We start from the raw sequence: 19,671 nt of genomic DNA, 5'->3' as shown, positions 1-19,671 counted from the left end.
AAAGAATGTAGTTTGATGGGGTTTGTAGCATTACTGGCTTTTAGAAAAATTATGCTTTGACTTATGAACCAAACCAGTCTGCAATGTAAATTAGTAACAACATGTGTGAAATGGCACAGTTTCATTTTTACAAACACACCCTCAGATGTATAACTGAACATTAATAATTTTATTTGGCATGACTGTTATCTTTAAAATGCAAACATTGCATACAGATACAAGCCAATCACTAACTGCTTTGGGCTAAGAAGGGTCAGAATATAAACTTTACAGCTGTCATTGTGAGTGTTGACAGAACAAAACACAAAATTTCAGACAGTATACGTGAATATATATTTTCTATCTCCAGAGTACCACCTTTGCTTCATCTTTGACTGCATGCTTCTGATTTCTATTAAGTATGACTACCTCCTTGTCTTGTCAAGCAATTAAAGTGACAAAAGTAATAGCAGATGCCTCTTTCATAGTTAAAACTACAGCAAGCAGACCATAGCTTGCATTTTATTACAACCACTCTATACAGCCTAATAATTGCAAGGTAATTGAAAAGATCCTGATAATAAACCACCAGTTTACTTTTTTCAGACAAAATAAATATATAACCCAATTCAGGCTTCATTTTAACGACACATTAGATGGTTTCCAACTTGTCTTGATTTTTGTTTTATTTTATGATTGTAAATAAACCTTGGAAAATTCCTTCCCCCATTTTACCACCTGAAACTGCAGCTGTTGGCTGACACTATCAAAGCCTCGCAATTCCGAACTCACGTGCAAATCTCATCAAGTGCAGACACTTCTAATTGATTCCAGAAGTTTTTCTTTTGCTAAGATCAGCGGGCAGAAGAAGAATAATGAGCAGCTTTTAAGCAGAGGGGGGAGGGTGTTGAGCTCGGGGAGTGGAGATTTTAAAAGCTCCAGCTTGGCTGCTCTGCCAGAAATGCGGAGCAATTTTACGGTCAATTGGCCAGAGCATCTGGAACTATACATCATAGTCTTTAGTTGATGGTGGTGAAGCCGACTCTCAAACTGGCTAAGTCCAAAATCAGTAATGACTCTGCTGTCACACCTAAGTGGAAACTAACTTAATCTACTGCCAGATTTTACTGTGACTTTTTCTAAGGGACATTATTCCCCTTAGGGCAGTTGTCAAGAATATTAAAAGTCCAGTCCCAGGGATACACTGCATGGTATTGCGGACTTTTCTGAATGAAGCTAACATAGAAAATACAGATTACAACTTGTGTTTGTTTAATTCCATGTGTGTTGACAAGGCTTTTTATCATAAGGCAGGAGAGTTTCCTTCCATCCCCAGCTTCATTTCTAAAATACATTTCAAATATATCAGCCAATCTAGTTAGGGCACAGAGACTGCATAAATGCTGAGGTCGTAAATCATAGCACAGGGCATGGAGCTTTCACCTTAATGGAAACCAAATATGGGATATGCTGCTCTTTGAAATGTGGCACAGATGATCATAACGAGGAACCAAGAAAAAATGCTACAGAGCAGAAAACTATCGTTGATGTGGAAATAAGTTCTTATGAGTAAATGTTTGTTTTAAGTCAGTACTCATAAGTCAGTATTCCAACACTGGTAAATTACGCTAAGTAACAAGTGAGGTAACAGCAAGTCTTTGTACGATGAAAGGAGAAATAAGTAGCATGGTAATATATCACATTAAGAGGGACTGCTGTGGAACGCAGAATACAGTGCAAATCAGTTCTTTAATAAAGAGATTTTATATATTTTATCCAGACAAATTAGCTGACACACTTGTAAGAAATACCAGAATTGCATCAAAGCTCAGAGAAGCAGTCCATTTGGTACAGAATACTGTCTGCAAAAGTTTTTGGAACAGCTGCATCTACCAAGTTTAGATACTCTGGAGGAGTAAATAAACAATTTGACCGCAACAAAGTTCATTTCTGCCTTCATTAGTTAAGGGCTGAATTATACCCTGCAGCACAATATTTTATATATCTTCCAAAGTTGGTTATACTTCTAACACACCACATGCCCACATAAAACAGAAAACAAATTATTCATTTAAAATAGCACATGCGTATACAATCTCTCTTTTTCTCTCTTTTCCCCAATTAAAGTTGTCCTAGATTTTTATCCTTCCTACCTGTAAATTAATACATGCCTGCCAATGCTTTCATAGTCAGGCAGCCGAGGAAGCTGCAGTGCAGGAGGAGGCTGGGTGAAGAGATTTACTCTCAGACACAATGCCCTAGCTGAAACAAAAGTAAAAGATAAACAAGCACATCAAGACAGACATCTGTATTTCCTCCTCCACCTTCCTCACTCCTAGCCCCTTAGTTTAAGAGTCTTTCTCAGTACTGAGTTACAGCCACTATGAGAGCTGGTGAAAATATTTAAGACAAGAGTTCCAGCAACATGTCAATGGCTCTCATTTCTACTTGCTCCTCATTAGTACTACTGTCAAATAACAGCCAGTGCTTGACCAAAATCAGCTCATGGAATATGCTGACCGATGCCAAACCAGAGCAGTTGGATGGAAACACTTTGAAGAGATGTACCATCATCACAGATTTATTTTTACATATCGTGCCTGCTGAACTGTCACATAACTGAACACACAAGCAATGTTTTCTGCTACCTCCAGGTGGTTAGGAGACTGCAGGCCCAGCCTGACAGAAAATGATTTGGCTATAGTAATATACATTATCATCACATTACACAGGCATGAAGTAATCAGCCTAAAGAAAACTAACTAGTATAGGATGTGGCAGCAGAGATCCTCAAGCAGAAACACATTAGCTCCTTATTTTACTGTCTACAACCAGTCAAATATAGTATCTCTGCCCTTATCATCAATGTTTTCAGTGACCTCCACCCAGGAAACAATTCTCATAAGATCTAAAAATTTCCTCAAACATCGCTTTTTTTTTTTTTCTTCCAAAAAAAGCAGAGCCTGCTTCTTTCACCTAACTATCCATATTGAAATACATACACCACAAGAAACAGAAAATGCATGCTTTCTTGCTCCACAGCAAGTTGCATCAACTCACTTATCTGAAGGAAAATCTTTGGCTGGATAAGGCAGACCCTATTAGATGGGCAGTGAGGGTAAGAGGCTGGAGCCAGAGGGCAGGACTGCTCCTCCTGCTGGAACTGCAATCATTAGCTGCTTTTTTCACAGCCACCTGAGCTAATTTAATGGCAAAACAAGAAATGGCTCCTTGTTTCCTCTGCATTTCTTCTCTCTCACTGCTCCCCTAGTTTTCTCCATTTCTTCTGTATTTTCCTCCTAGTTTTCACCCAGAAAGCCTTCCTCCCATGCAGTAGTTCTGATAATTGTCAGACCTTTTTATGAGCCAAATGCAATCATTTGCAGTCTATATCACCTATTTTTACTAGTTAGAGTACCCTGCAAATAGTACTGCAAGGATATTTACTTCTGAAATCTTATCTACTGGTTCTAAAATATTAATGAAAAATATGAACATATGAAACATAGTGACAGAAAAACCAACATGTATAGACAGGAGTCACATAATTTTTCATTAAATATTCAACATGATGTATGGCAAAATCAGTCTTGCACTTATCGGCTACAATGTGCACCATTAACTTAAGAATGTTGGGACAGAATTATTTGTTAAATTCTAGACACACTGAGTAGTGCCATCATGCCTCTTGCAATTTATTTCTCTTTATCCCTAAGTAAGTGCCCTTGAAAGACTTAATTTATAGACCCAAACAGATAAGTCAACAGAAATTCTTTTACATGATGTCGTGCATTCATTCCTATTTGCTCATGAATACTGGATTACTAAAGAATTGTTTTTTTGGTAACATAAAATGATGAAAATGTAAGGAGTACATTATTTAAGTATAGTACAGATTACGAGTACTGAAAATATAACATTAAAAAGACGAAAGTCAGATAAATCTAGATGTATAAGATGGGATAGGCATGAGGCAAGCAGAAAGATTAAATGAATGGTTTAATTTACACCTCAAAAATTATAAGTGGATTTGAAGGAGAAACAGAGCAAAAAAAGTTGAAAAGCAAGCAGATAAAAATTAGTAGGACATATGTAGCAGAAATAAAAAAAAATGCTTATGAGATAGATTTATGTTTATGGGCCTCACAAGATTTTTGAAGTTATCCACACTATTATACTCGGACAGATAGATAACCTGTTATAATGTTGAAAAGAAACATTTTTTAGGACAAATTTTACACTTAATTTCTGAGAAAACCTTCTATTTATTTATTTATTTATTTATTTATTATGTTTTCTGGTATCTGCTGGTTCAAAATGATCAGGTCAATAATGACAAAAAACATTAATATTTGAAGACTTTTCAAGACAAATTGACAAATATCTGGTATTTTCTCTTTGCTTAGAATTTTTTGTTCATAAAACCCATCATAAGAACATTACCACCCATAAGAACATTCCTACCATGAATTCAGAAACTGTACAATGCATTGAGAGCACAAGAGCAAAACCCATGGTGGTGGATCATTTATATCAAAATGGGAGACCCTTTGATGTTCATCACAAACATCACAAAAGCTATTAATAAGACAAACTTGCTGATTTATGATAAAATGTAAGTCTCTAGTGCTGATCTATTGGCATTATTCAGAAGCATTATGTATTCTAGTCTCTCTGGGAGCACCTAGTCTTTCAGTATTTTCAAAGCGAAAAAAATGGGAGCAAAGTGCTCCTGTTGTTAAAAATGGACTACCTAGTCAGTGCCAAACAAGGGACTAAAAAAAGAGTAACAGAGAAGTATAGTATAAAGGACAAAAAGAAAAACACTAGACAGAAGAAAGGATAGGAAAGTACAGTAGGAAAGAATTACAGATGGCAAAGAGGTTAATATTTTAATGACAGATACATGTAAAGAACAGAATAAGAACCATTTCATTTTATTTTCTTCTTCATGATATAATAGGAAGCCGTAGAGTTCACTACAAACAACAGAAATCAGAAATAACATAATTTTACTTCTACTTGCTTTTTAGTAGGAGACACTTTTACATGTGTACACACACACACACCTCAGCAAGTACATGAATTTTTTTTTTAATTTAGAGTATATATTTTGACATATAATTCTCCCCAAATTCAGTTAGAATACCCAAGTATCTCAAGTCTGAGAGCTATATCTCAAGGGCCATAGAATTACTTGCTAAATTTTAGAATTCTTTGCTTCAAGCCTATCTATTGTAGTAGGCTACTCAGTAAATAATGAAAACACTTTCCAAATGATATTTAAGCAAGTAAAAACCTTAAAATATCTGTTCAGGTCTGGCAGACTCTTATCAAAGGAATTCAAGAACTGTTTGATTTGTACATCAGAGTTTTGACAATATAACAATAAGGGAAAAAATCAAAACAATTCTTGCTTCATGGCATTTATCTAGCTTTAAATATTGTCCAACAATTATTGTTTCCTACCCCAGGTAAAAAGACAAAAAACAGAAGGCCAAAAAGACCGATAGTAGCATAAGATATTTTTCCACTCTTGATCTCTTGGAAAAGCAGGAGAATTAGCACTACTACCAGAAACCTCCAATTAGGAAAGTTGCTATAAATTTTGCAGATGTTTCAGGTCAAAGGAACCATTTTGAACTCCACCAGTTACAGGTCTGAGTCTCGATCCCTACTGTTTTATTTCATTTTTTCTGGTTTTAAGCCAAAAGGTAACTTTCTGATAACAGTTCTACTAGTCTAGCAAACTGTTAATAAGCTTGCTGTTAACTGTCTTTGCTGGTAACCAGCACTAAGTAGCTTGGGAATGTTATTCAGATCAGAATCATATTAATGATTCAGTGTTATTTAATTCAGATCATATTAAAAGAGTTGTTATGAAATATCAACTGTACTGAAAAAAATGTTAGATTAAAAGGCAAAAGTCACAAGCAGGACAAAAATAAGTCTTAAGTAAAAAAAAAATGACCATACTTAATCAGACCAAAGGCCTATTTAGTCCAGTATCGCATGTTTGTCAACAGCTAAAAGTCCGTTTTTGAGGTACAGTATAAGTACAGAACAAAATATTTGATATTTAAGACTTGTCCAGCCTCCAAGCATTTCCATATTTTCCCCATGAAAGGTGAGTTAATCAATTCAAATTGAGCAACATATTTCTGTTATTCCCATCAAAACATATGGCCACAAATATATTATTTTTGCAAGAACTGGTAAGTGGACACTTTCCTGACATTTTTCAATGTAAACTGGCATCTCTGTAGCAAACCCCAATAATTTTCTTACAAGTTAATCAAAAAAAGTGAGAAATAAAGAAATAAGAAAAAAAAAAAATCAATATTCTACTAAAAGAGTATAATAAAAAATAAGGAAGCAAAATATAAATTTGTAGTGTTACTGTTTTTTCTAAAAAGATAAAAAATCTAGGGTCATTACCATAGACATTTCAAAATAAATGTCTTACCTCATATGCATAGCCCAAGGAAGAAAACTGACTCCTTAAGTAGCCAAGTTTGTATACACCTACAAAGACCAAGCAGCGGATGATTTCAAAAATTCCTGCTTTGGGCCTAGAAATGGGAAGTAATTTAGATTAAAGTCCAATCTTTTCTTCTTTGTTAACTTCAGTGAAAAAGAGAATGTAGAAATAGTCTGCAATGTCCTGTACTTAAGTCATCTTTCTTAACCTTATAGTTAAGTTTTATAGTATACATCTTATATGGACACTGAGTTTGCTGGGGGTAGGAATACACATACTCACAAACTATATATGAACTCACACAAAAGTAGATGTATATATATATAGCTATTGTCTTTTGATCTCAAAAAGACAACAGCAAAATTCTGAAAACTGCTACATGTGTAGTTCAGAGTCTTTTAATTTGTAACTTTTTACTAATTCACATTAACTCCCTAAGTTAACACATCTCTGGCATATTGACAGATTTTTACCTATCCTGAAATAAACTATTCAATCCATACAAGTGAAAGTCTGAAAACATAATGAACAGCAGGTGCAAAGCAGGGCTAGCACCTCAATCTCAAATGAAGCTTCTGTTCCACATTTCTGTGGGCAGGGCAAAATAGTTTCTCTCTAAGAAACTGGAGCTGCTATTTATTCTTCTGTAGGGTCACGGTGCCCATATGGACTACTTCCATAGTGTATGTCTCACAGGGCTAGTGTATTCAAGCTCCAATTTGATTTGAAGCCATACTGATTAAATTTAGTCTTAAGTCTACACCATCCTTCACATGATTTTGAGTCTACTCTGAGCTACATTCTGTGCTTTTCATATACCATCATCATATCTGACACCTATAGCATGCTACACAGGACTTACACAATATGATTGCAGTCTGAACTTGAACAGCCTTGGAACAGCCTGCAGGTCTCACTGGCCTGTCAGTGTCCCAAAACCAGAGATGTGGACCCAACAAATGCAAGCACAGAGGGTGACATGAGTAGCCCATCCCATAACTTTTCTGCAAGGGACAATATAGATATAGCCACTAATTGTTATGGGAACACTCTTGGGTTTAGGTGCTGGCTGTTCGTGTATTATTTTCTAGTCAACAGACAGCAGCATATGTGTCTGAGTGTATCTATATTTCTTTATCAATATAATTTCTGACACACTTGAGATTTCCATATAATGATAAATAAGGCATAATGAGAGAAGAAAAGAAAAAGCATGTTTTGTATCTTGCCTGTTCTCCATAAGTAGTCCGAAAGAGGTCAGGGACACAATGATAAAGCCAATTCTCAGGAGAATAGTTCCCTGTGATAACGCCTGTTAAAAAGCAGACAAAGAATTCATTTAGAGTAATTTTCTGAAGAGAAATTGAGTTTTCACAGAACAGTAGCTTCAACTTCCTCACTCAGTGATGTCAGTGTCTGCTTTTAAAGTCATTTGTTACTTTAAATTTTACAACAAAAATATCTGATCTGTATAGCACACTTATCTGGAGTAACCACCTTTATAGTTGTTTCCTGAATGCTGTATTTCCAAAATAATGCTTAAGATATTCCCTTCTGCACTATGTGTTTTCCTGAAGTTATTTGATTCCTTTATGCCTTTACCCAAGAGGGAAAAAACTTATTTCTAGATAAAAATCCCAGCAGCCCTGTTCTTTTTCTTCATCTTATGTTACCAGGTCTTACAATTTTCATCTATGAATCCCAATGGGTACCAAAACCAATACATTGGTGAGAATAAGAATTCACATGACATGACAACATAACCATATTTAAGAAGAAAAAAAATTAATGTTGTCCCTTCATGACAACTCGACACTTGGTTCCCAATTCAGCAAAACTCTTCGACTCATAGCATTAACTTCAATCAAACTTAAAACACTTTTAAACATTAACATGTGTGGTAGTACTTGGATGAATAGCAGCATGAGGATTTATGTCCTTAAAATTTACATCAAAATGATATAAACAAGACTCAGGAAAACAGAAATTATTTTCATTGTGCAGTTTGAATTTTTTCTTTTCATTTATTAAATATTTTTTTGTATTCTACACAGCTGCCTTTGAAAATCAAATATTTAATCAGTTTTCTTGTTCCCTCCCTGACTTCCTTTCAAATATTAGTTTTGAAAAGCCTTTGTTTTTTCATTTATAAAACAACAAAAAACCCCAAACAAAAGTAGTGGATCTTGCTGAGTTATAGGAATCCTTTCTGGCTTCAATAGCAATAAGGTTTATGAACAGCATCTTGCACTTTAAGATTGCAGGCATTGGAAAAATAAAAATCTATGAATGTCTGCCCTGATTTCAATAAATCCCACTCGGTGACATGCCCACCTTCCTTCGGTGGTGGCCCCTACCCCTCGAAGAGATCTAAGGTAAGTATCTGTGAGCGTGGGAGGCCACAAGAGGATATTCTCAAGTTTTACAGCTGTGTGAAATTACAGTGCCATGTTTGCAAAACACATCAAACCACACACTCAGGCTGGGTAGGTTTCTGTTGTTTTACTGAAGAATCACAAGCACCTACTTAGATATCCTTAACAAACAGCTATTGAACCAAGAAAACACAATCCCAGCAATGAGCGAGCTAAACAGCAGCCTCACCATTTTACAAGCCAGAACACACTTCTCACAAATGACACCTGTCAAGCCACTCTGTTGCACAGATTTATACCAGAATAGATCAAACTCATTATTGTATTGCTACATTTCCAATCTGTTCCATCCCTCCTTATGATAAACTTACAAAACCTCAGACTGATGATTACCACCATCATCTACTTGTATATACTTATGCTTGAGAAAGGATATTCTTTACACTTTTCTTATGCTCTTACCCTGTGCATCTGCTATCAGCCACCACAGGAGACAGGATATTGAACCCTAGGGGGACTCTATAGGAGTTTTGTGTTGAGACTGTCACTTAAGTTAAGAAAGCAAAAAATGCTCTAATGGGTTTATAATCCTCTATCAAGGTTTGTATGACTTGGAATACATTTGCAAATTCCAGAAACAAGTTTTAAAATTCATCAATACAAGATTGAGGGTGCTCTTTTTGAAAACTTCAATTTCTAGAATCCAAAAATCCCACGACTATCCTAAGTTTAAAAGACTTTCCATTGTTAAAACGAAGCAATTTATTTTGAAGTGACAAAATTTTTGGACAGAACTTTTTTATAAAAATCAGGGACAGACTCTATTTAAGTTTAATAAAATGAGTAGTTCTTAAACTGCTCATCTAGTCACAGTAAGTTCAACTCCTGCTTCAGCTTCCTGTAGAAACTGGGTCATACAAAAATTCAAGAAGTGAGCAAAGAAAAACATAATTTGGCACAGGTATAAGGGAACTCACCCATAAATTTCTTAGAAATGCTTTGATATGTTTTTCAATGATTGTTACTTGTCAAATAAAGGAGTTTGCCCCAGAACTAGGACTGGAATTCAAGACTTTCCTCCTTAGAGACTGTCCTCACTTTTAAGTTAGAGAATTACACTTTTTTTTAAACCTAGTCCTTCTTACCAGGTGGATCTGATCTTGCTTTGTGTTTCCAGTGCAAGGCACTAGTTTCTACAAACTGCCTTAAAAATGTTCCCACAGTGGTAGGGCACTATTCTGAGAAAAAGAACATAAGGTTTTCTGTCCTCCTTAGGCAGGAAAGAGAACTGAACATCAAATCCAAATTTCAAGCAAGCCATGTAATTGCTACGTTACAATATATGGCTAAAATCAAACTTTATGGAAAATGAATGAGCCTGCAATGGTTTTGAGAGAACAAATGTTAATATTTGTCTTCAAGAAGGATCCAGCAGTACTTGCTATGAATGAATAAGGGTGTCTCCAATTTGCAGATTAAAAGAGATGCATGATTTCACCCTTCTCTGCCCTCCAAGTGTTTCTGAGCTGGCTAGCATTAGACAACCAGTCACCAAGTCCTAGGCACCTGGGTTTCCTTGTGATTCCACTTTCAGCAAACTGAGGTGCTGATTCATTCTACCTTCCTTTAAGTGCCTTTACTGAAGTGCCTAATAACCTGTTATTAACCTAAGCTTTCTCTGTAATCAGTGGAGAGAGAGCACTTTCTGAATGGTTCTATTTCTTGCCAATAGCTAGACTGCAAGTCTAGAGGCTAAATTTGGGCCTTACACTAAGAATTGGATTTGAGTGGATGATGGAAACAGTTCTCTGAAGCAGACACTTTTGGGTCATATTTTAGCGGTGTTTTCTCTCGTAACTTCTATCATTTTCTTTGCTTAAAGATATATTATAATTGCCATTTCTAGAAGAGTAGGAAAAAAATTTTAAAATTGCTCTTTTAAAGTTAACGTATTTTCAGGAAACAGTAATTTTTTTTTATTGTCATTCTATTATATTGTTTTTGTTGGACCTTGAAACAATGATAAGCTTGATATTAGAGACACTGTAATATTGTAATTCAAACTGCAGTTTTCTCTCCACAAAGAAACAAAGGATTGAATAGAAGAATTTGGAGTGTAACCCTGCAAACTTCTTTTAAACATTTTCTCCAAGATGTGCAAAATTCGAGCCTAGAGTTATCATTTGACTCTCCACATTCATTTAACCACAGAAGAAAAAAGCACAGATTAAGAACTTGAAAGGAAATTAATAAATTGCAGTTCAGTTTTAAACATGGATTTCCAGAAAAAAAAAATAAGAATAGAAATACATTTTAATGAATGTTAGTAAATCAGAAGAACGGAAGCAACCTTATCATTTAGGAAAATCAAACTCAAATATAAACAAGCCTTTATCTTTAAATGGTTAAAATGCTATATGAGGTTCTTAGGAATAATAACTACCTGAGCCAGGTATAATCATATTTTACAGATTCTGTTTTTCATGCCAATTTCCATTTCTCTTCAGATGCTCTCCTACTTGAACCATAACATTTTGAACACTAGTTGTTTGTAAAACTTCTTATGGTCCAATACCATTTGTTGCCCAAAATGTGAAGGACTGGAGGACTCTAAAGAACAACCTGCAGATCACAGTTAATTGCAAATTGTCACTGTCATCAGATTCACACAGATGCATGGCACTACAGTGCCCAAGGACAGTGTTGCAGCCTTCCACCTGCCAAGTTTTCAGCTTTCTGGAGTGATGAAGGGTGAGGCATAAAGCCTTACTGGGGACCATGAAGGTAGAAGGTGTAAGTTACCGTTCACTGTAGATACACACACCACATCCACATACAGCAAAAAAATATGTTTCCTCATTTGTGCTCCTAGTCAAGGACTACCAAGAAATTTATGGTGAAATACACCATAATGCCATTTGGGAATAACAGCTTTCAGAAAATGAGCCATGTAGCATAAATTTTAGAATTATTAGTTTGCTTCCATAACTTTCTCTTTACAGGTCCAGTGGTATAGTTACATGCTGCCTTCATTCTTTTATTTACTTTCAAACATGTATCACCCTATGAAGTGGATGCTGGCAGCTGAGGCATCCATTTTCTAAGCATTACTCTACCAAAACCAACAAAATAGTCAGTGGGTTATATCACTAAACTAAACATCATATATTAAATCTATACACTGCAAGTTGCAGTGTGAAAAGAATGTGCTTTTTACACCTTCGTTAGTGCTAGCATCCTCGTTCCACTTAAACATAATATGCATGGATGTATATATAAAATAAATGAGTATTTATATACTAGACTATTTGTATAAACAGAGAAGCCTGTGGGACCACAGCAGGTTCCCCAATTACAAGTCAGCCACAACTTCGTAATGTGGTTATTGGCTGCAATCAAACAGAAAAAAATATTTCTGTTGGATTTTGATTCCATTGAAAGCTTTAAAAATATCTTGGAGCCTTAAAAAAAGGGGAGGGGTATAGAATTTGGGAAGAAGTTTACATGGCTTGGTAACCAACAGAAGGCCACAGCATTATTTTTTAATGTTTTTTTAGTAATGAAAAAATAATTCATTTAAATGAAGGAAATATGTTATTCCAAACATGTATTTAGATGAACATTGAAATATTCCAAATGGACTTTCATATTTCAGAGAACTCAGATTGTTTTATTCCTTTTGAAGAATAACCTGGATGCATTTTCTCATCCTGATGGGTTCAGTGTTTCAAAAGAACTGCTAGGAACGATGTCAGCACGTTTCATAAATTAACAGATGCCCTGCTGTCATATATCAGACACTTCCGACATTCAAATGAAGAATGCTAAAACAATGCTATGAAATTTGTCTTGTTAGGTGTCTTTGTCTGTTTGAATTTATTTTAACTTAGAATTGCTAAAAAAATTGTAAATTCTTAGCAATATTCCATATACAGTACTTGGTGATGTCCTACCGAATGGATACATTAATTGCATTCTCAGCTTTCAAGAGATCTATCTTATCCCTTATTACTTTTTGTCTAATTGAAACGGCTCGCATATTCATAGCATTATAAGCACAGTAAATGTTACAGTATCTATCAACAATAAAAAAGACACTGCAAAATGTGTTTAAAGTACACTTCACTTTGATTTATGTGATACATGCAGTTCTGGAGCTATGAGACTTTTGCTTTGAATGTACTGCAGTTTTACACTCCTAGCACTCTCTCTGGGACTGATCCAAATCCCATTTGTTCAATGAGCTTTGGATCAGATCTAGATGTGCAGAGCTCAGAAGTAATTTTTATTCTCTGGATGTAGTGCAGATCACTATATAGAAAATAAACACTGTATGCTCTCTCCTGTGGAAAATATATATTTGTTCTTTCTTGTTTTGCTCTTTTCATAAGTTAAATGTAGGTCATTCAGACTGAAGGTATATGGTTGCTCTTTATGGATCGAGAAATTTAACACTTCTACAGGGCGTGAGACCAAACACTGAGCAACTGTAATCACTTGAGAAATGTAATAGCTGTGTGCTGTGTCTTATGGCTATTATGAAATGGAACTTATACCGAAAAATGAGGAAAACAGTTAGCTCTCTCCATTTATGGAGCTATGCCACAGTTATGACATAATTCATAGCCAGACAGAAAGTTCCAGTTGTATCCATAGACATTTCATAACTCAGTGTAGTGGAAAACTGATATTGAAGAAAGATTTTTGCCAAGTAGAGTTATTCATACACAAGCTTCCTTCTCGTGACAGCTTCCCCACTGTACTGCAGAGCGATGCTGGAACTCTGCCTTGGGACCAGCAGTTTCTACACCCACGCTGAAAGTTTATGTCCTGAGATGAGGTGCTTCTAGTCCCCCGTGCTCTCCTTCTTATCCTTACTACCTTATTACCCTACAGTTTTGTGCAGAGAATTTTCTAGTTGTTTTTATACAATAAGTTCATAAATGGTGGATCTTCAAGATGTTTCCTCCATGACTGCAAGAATTTAATGATCATCTGGGGCTTGGGTGCATTTTTCAACTTCCCTTACTACTTATTCTTAAACAGCTGCGGTTATCAGCAGAGAAAATAATTTGGACCATCCATTTTTCCTTTCAGGAGCAGAAAAAGGCAAAAAGAGAAAAGAATAAAATAGGAAAAAACTCATGAGCAGACTCCTTACTGCTAAAAGCAATGGCAACAAAGTAAAAAACAAAAAAAACCAACTAAACAAAAAACCCACAGTTTGATTCCTATGCAAATATGACTTGCTTCTGGTCTGTAGGAATCTAGAGGCATATCTGGAAAATCTTGCAGAGGCTTTTCTCAAGTTAAGAACATTGGCAATTATGCATACTGTATATCTTGTATTCGTTGGAGGTATTTATCCTTACCTTTGGCTTAATTTCCTGTCCTCAGAAATTACTTAGAATAGACTAAGCCTCAGATGGCTTAGTAATCTCCGAATTCCCTGTGGTTGTAGTGTGACCCTTTACAGAGGTGAACACAGTGTGTAGAATAACTTAGTATTAATCAGAAGAGTATGCCTGAGGTAGCTTTTATATTACATAGGGAATAAATACATGAAATACTTACTCTATAAACTTTTCTCAAAAATTGCATCATTCTACTGGTCTGATGTGCTACTCAGAATACATCTAACCAAAAACATGAAAAAAAGGGCTGTAGCAGCTAGTATATGCAGAGCTGCCAGAGCTGCTATAAGCCTGTTGCCACGTATCACAAGAAATTATTGCAGGCAGAGTTCCTCTCCTGCCTTTCTTGCCCTGGGATGCGAGAGGAATGTCTGAGTCGGAAGACCAAAAGGTCAATGTTCGGACAAGATTTCTGATAGCTTTGAAATGGCTTTGCAATCCTTTGGAATCCTTCATGGATGACCACAGTCAGATATGCAAGAGAGAGTTATTTCTAGAAATCTGCCTCTTGGCTGCATTCAGACATGTTGGTCATGGGCAAAGGTGTCAGCGTGCACCGGGAGGGAATGCTCCCTTGGCAGGGGGCTGGTGGCAGAGAGTGGACAGGGCCCTGCAGCGTCCATCAAGGTGGTCAGGGGACAGTAACCACTGTTGGCCAAGTGTCCGAGATCGCTGGGTGAGCGTGCTGGCACAAGGCATGTCCACAGGCAAGCAGAGACTGAAGAACCCAGAGGGTCCTTGGCACCCTGACAGCAGGCCTGTGGCAATGTAGGTGACACAAACAGAAAAACAAGACAGCTCTTTAACCAAGGAGGTCTTAGAAAGGGTTTAAGAAGGTGGTCAAAGGGTGTTTTATCAAACTGGTAGACTTTTGTGGTGTTTTGGTAGGTCTTTGATTTCTGGGAATATTAGAAGCATTAAAATTATGCTTCATAACTAGAAGATTTTAGCTTTAGTAAAGTAGAAAGCGTTGTCAAGGAAGGAAGAATGAAAAGGAGGTTGGAAGGCTGTGAAGCCATGGAAGCAGTTAGTCTTGCTTCTTGTAGACAGAGATGGCCTCATTGTGCACCTTCAGAGATTGGCAGGTATCCATGCAGTAACCATATCGTGTTACCAGGGAGATCCCGTTGGCCCAGACGCGAGGTGGTAAATATGTGCCTCTCCTTGCTGTATTTCTATCAATGCTGTTGTATGTTCGAGACTGGAAGAAGGATTTGCCCTGAGTCTGTGCTCCTCCAACTCTGAACTCATGCTGACACCAAGCTTCCCACCTGCAAGCACCGCAAGACCTTTGCAATCTTCCTTCTAAAGCCTGGGCATTATTGGCATCTAACAATATGACTAATCTTGACATCTTAAAACCTACATAGTTTCAAGTCTGAGATACTTTTTTCCTCTCATGAGGTCCTAAAAACTGAAGCAGGCACATACATTTTCTATAGAAGATTTCTTATTTTTTAATTTAATTGCTTAAGCATATTAATCTGTAAATAATTAAAAGTTATTAAATATTTTTAATAAACAATGTCGAAGAGTATATATTTAATATTATATAATTATGTATTTAGCCATTTATGTTGATTCTTTTTACAGAATCTAGTTGTTATTATTATAATAGTTTAAATAAGATATGAGTCAGGCTGTAGAGCCTCTGCTCAGTGCTTTATTATTTAGATATGTTGTGTGTCATATTACTGGTACCATGAAATGCTGTTTCATAAAGATAGGAATTACTTACAGTCACAGTACCAAGAAGTTCAGTAAACAAGTCCATTATTACAGCAAAATGTACAACTGCATAGCAATTAAGATAAGCTGGTACACTTGGATTGAAGGGCACTTCTTTTCCAGTGATCTGTATGAAACAAAACACATAATAGCCTTCGACAGTGACCTGCTCCAGTCTGTTATTACTTAGTATTCTTTATACTTACAAACACAAAAAAGATTAAGGGACATAGATAATTGCACAAAGTTAATCAACTACCAAACTTATGTACTACCTAGCGTGAGACAGAGTTTAACTCTGTGCGTGTGCGCGTATGTTCACAGCTAAAAGAAAAAGAGGAATTACCGTACTCTATAGAACAATTTTGAAAATCTCTTTAGGAAATGAATAATGAAAAGATAAATAAAAAATATATGTTTTCCTTCAAATAAAAAGAAAAAAACAGAGCTAAAGCATTCATTTCCTTCAATTTCTGTTCCCATTTCATCTTCCCCTGTGCTTTATGACTGCTAATTTGCTAATTTAAAATAGCATGTGTAGAGTTTTTAACATTGATCCAGTAGCATTAAGAGGTCCAAGTAAATTACACAAAACTGAAAGCCTGTGCATGTTCTATTTACCACTGGGATTTCCTCAGGAAGGCCAAGTCTAGGTTTGCCTGGTCCCCAGCCTGGCCCTTTGAATATGACAGAAAGCTTGTTGCAGAATCCAGGTGTGGCCCAAAATGTGTTCCAAATATGAGCCAAGGGACGTAACTGAAAAAATGAGCAAGTAATTTTTCATTGTTAGTAAAATAAAATTTAATAAAACATGATATTTTATTCAGTTTTAGCTCTCAAGTAAATGATTTTTCAAAGTCTAAAGACACTAAATTAGGAATAGATGAAGACAGTCAGAAGTTCAGAAAACCTGACTGAAATAGGCAGAAGCCATAACAAGCCTTCGGTTTATAGTGAGGATTACAATGATTTCTGCCCAGAGGAAAATCTGTCTCTTCTGTAATCAATCCAGAGTATTTAACGGTATATTGTACAGCTATATTTATAGTAGTTTTAAACTAGAATTTGGTTACTGGGATCTTGACATGGCATACTATCAATAACTAAATTACTTAGTTCCTGACTGGAACAGATATAATTGCACAGGCTTTGGCCATCCTTCCAGCCTCCAGCCCAGACACCCCTGCAGGTAGAATTTCTCATTCTTGGAGATGCCTCCGTGGGTGAACAGTCTTGAAAAGCAAACAGGGACTTCAATACTCCTCAGTCCTGGAGGTTTTTACAGAAAATTTTTATCCAGCTTAAGTGAAGCTTGGACCAATAAATCTAAGAAGCACCACACTAAGTACTTTTTCTTCTTTTTTCTTTTATTTCTTTTAAACAAAAAAATATGTTCAACTTGTTCTGGAGGTTTTGTTGAGACCATGATGGCTGCTATATAATGCTGTCAACACAAATCATTGTGGAGTACCTTGAACAGCAAATATGCAGAAGAGATGAAAAAAGTAAAGATATTACCAATGGGGTTATTTATGAAATAGCAATATTTAGAGAAGACGAACAACAGATGAAATACATATTTTTGTCTCTGTGTGTCGCTGCATATTGCTCTGCATACCGCAAAATGGACATCATTCCATCCAAGGCCTGTTATATCTCCATTGTAATTAGTTGTTAATTTTACTGTATTGTATTTTCATGATGACTACAAGCTCTGCATATGCTCAATGCAGTGAGTAGAAATAATTGTTTTGTAATGAAATACTGAAGAAATTGTAGATAATTTAATTGACTGTGCAGTAATGCAAGGACAGCCCCAATTCTCCCTAAGAGAGGAGTTTCTTTTGAACATGAGTGCCTGTTGAAAATACCAGAGTCAGTGATACAAATATAGCACCTGGAGCATGATGGGATCGAATGAATTTACTGGATGTGTTAAGCCATATACAACTTTCGCATCTTCTGCCTCAAATGTTCCTGATGGAAGAAGAAAAAAAAAAAAAGAACAGCCAACAATCAAATTCAAAAGTATACATATTTTTGCCACACTAACTAAACATGAGAGAGAACACCTTTTTTTTTTGCTTACCAAATATCCTGTCCCAGATAATGAGTGTGCCGCCATAATTTTTGTCAATACAGTAAGGATTTCTACCTATAATAAAAATAATTTATGAGAGCAGTAATTGCATATATAAGAATACATATAACTGAATTATGAAGGGAAATCTTCATCATTAGCATCAATTCATAATCTAATTTTAAAAGGTAGCTAACACACCACTTCTTATACATCCATAAAATTTCTTTTTTCTTACCAGGCTTATTGCTCTCTTTTTACTCAAACATACAAATTGAATGCATCACACCCAAAATTTCTGTGAAATAAAAGGATTCATTTGGAGAGTAAACTCAGTTCAAAATATATTTATAAAGACAAATTAAAAAGCAAACAAAAACAAATTCAGCAGTTTATACTTAAGAAAATATATGCTAAATACATTTATGCACAATCATCTCATTAATGGCTTTCAGCTGTCTTTATCTTCTATGCCATATGTCTGATCCTGCCTTCACTATTATTAACTTCAGTGTGAGGAAAACTGATCCTTCTATCTGTTTTCTAGGGAATGTATTTGTATATGAGCTGTATCAAAAGTATGAGCAAAGAAACATTGACTACATATCCCCAAGTTTGTTGAGATTGTCTGGAGTGACTGTACAACACTTGATCAGCTCCAGTGTGATTCTGCTTAACTCCGATCGGGATCACAGGATTAGTTTGGATTTACAGCAGAGCAAATAAGAGCAGAATGTCTCCCTCCAGGATTACCAGTACTTGTGCAAATTTTAAGGATTAGATACTTACAGCACCACAGTCTTTTTAAAAAGTCTACACAGCCCCATAAACACTTTACACATGGAGGACATAATAAATATTAATAACATCCTCTGTACATATAACTGTATTTGAGTCTGTTTCAAATTATTTTGTTCTTCCATTCCACTATTACTTTTTTACTTGTTATCTCTGCACACTGAATGAGTCAAGGGCATCTATGAAATACAGTTCTATTCCTCAGATATGTTCATGACATTTTTCAGTATGCAGTGGAGTTATTAATCCAATTTCCGTATGCAGTACGGTCTTGAATGCCTCTGAATATTCATGAAAAGTCAATCATCATGCACTTGTGTGAAGTGAGATTTTTCAATAATTCAGACAGCTGAAACCAAATTCCACTAAAACATTTAACAGTTCTTCTTTAAAAGGTAACCATGTCTTTTTGCATATTCAGTGCTTGAATTTGAATGCAAAAGCATCTGTTAGTGATTGACAAGTTGATGATGTTTTAGTAGTCAGAGAAGGATGAGATATTTTTCTATTGCTCTTCATACTTACAAACGTTTAATTGTTTTGCGCAAAGTCTTCCAATTATTTCACATTATCCAGGCTTAATGTCTGCTCAATAATTAATCTTAAATGTAAAAATTTTAAAATTAAATTTAAGTTATTAAAAAGTTTTTTTAAAATACTGTGAAATTTCTAACTGAACAAGGACTATTTTTGAGGCAGTGATCAAAATTAAATTCTTTCTGTAAAACTAATTTTACAGTACAATTTTAGTACTTCATTATTATTATACAAATAGCGACCATGAGAAAAAACACACTGAGGAATAAGAAGATACAC

At 35.7% G+C, this 19,671-nt stretch overlaps 1 protein-coding gene across 1 annotated transcript in view; it reads right to left on the bottom strand.

Moving 5' to 3' along the window:
• AGMO (alkylglycerol monooxygenase) overlaps positions 1-19,671 on the bottom strand; it is a gene marked incomplete at its 5' end in the record, with an annotated part of 192,865 nt that overhangs the window by 71,998 nt on the left and 101,196 nt on the right. Inside the window, 6 exons of the mRNA XM_082337856.1 lie at positions 6,446-6,551; positions 7,690-7,772; positions 15,988-16,104; positions 16,599-16,733; positions 17,875-17,954; positions 18,067-18,132. Of these exons, the coding sequence (XP_082193982.1) occupies positions 6,446-6,551; positions 7,690-7,772; positions 15,988-16,104; positions 16,599-16,733; positions 17,875-17,954; positions 18,067-18,132 (587 nt within the window). The remainder of the gene's footprint in view (positions 1-6,445; positions 6,552-7,689; positions 7,773-15,987; positions 16,105-16,598; positions 16,734-17,874; positions 17,955-18,066; positions 18,133-19,671) is intronic.

The sequence above is a fragment of the Platalea leucorodia genome, assembly GCF_965183815.1.
Source record: "Platalea leucorodia genome assembly, chromosome: 1".
In the NCBI taxonomy this organism is placed as follows: domain Eukaryota; kingdom Metazoa; phylum Chordata; class Aves; order Pelecaniformes; family Threskiornithidae; genus Platalea; species Platalea leucorodia.
This window is presented reverse-complemented; position numbering and strand designations above follow the sequence as displayed.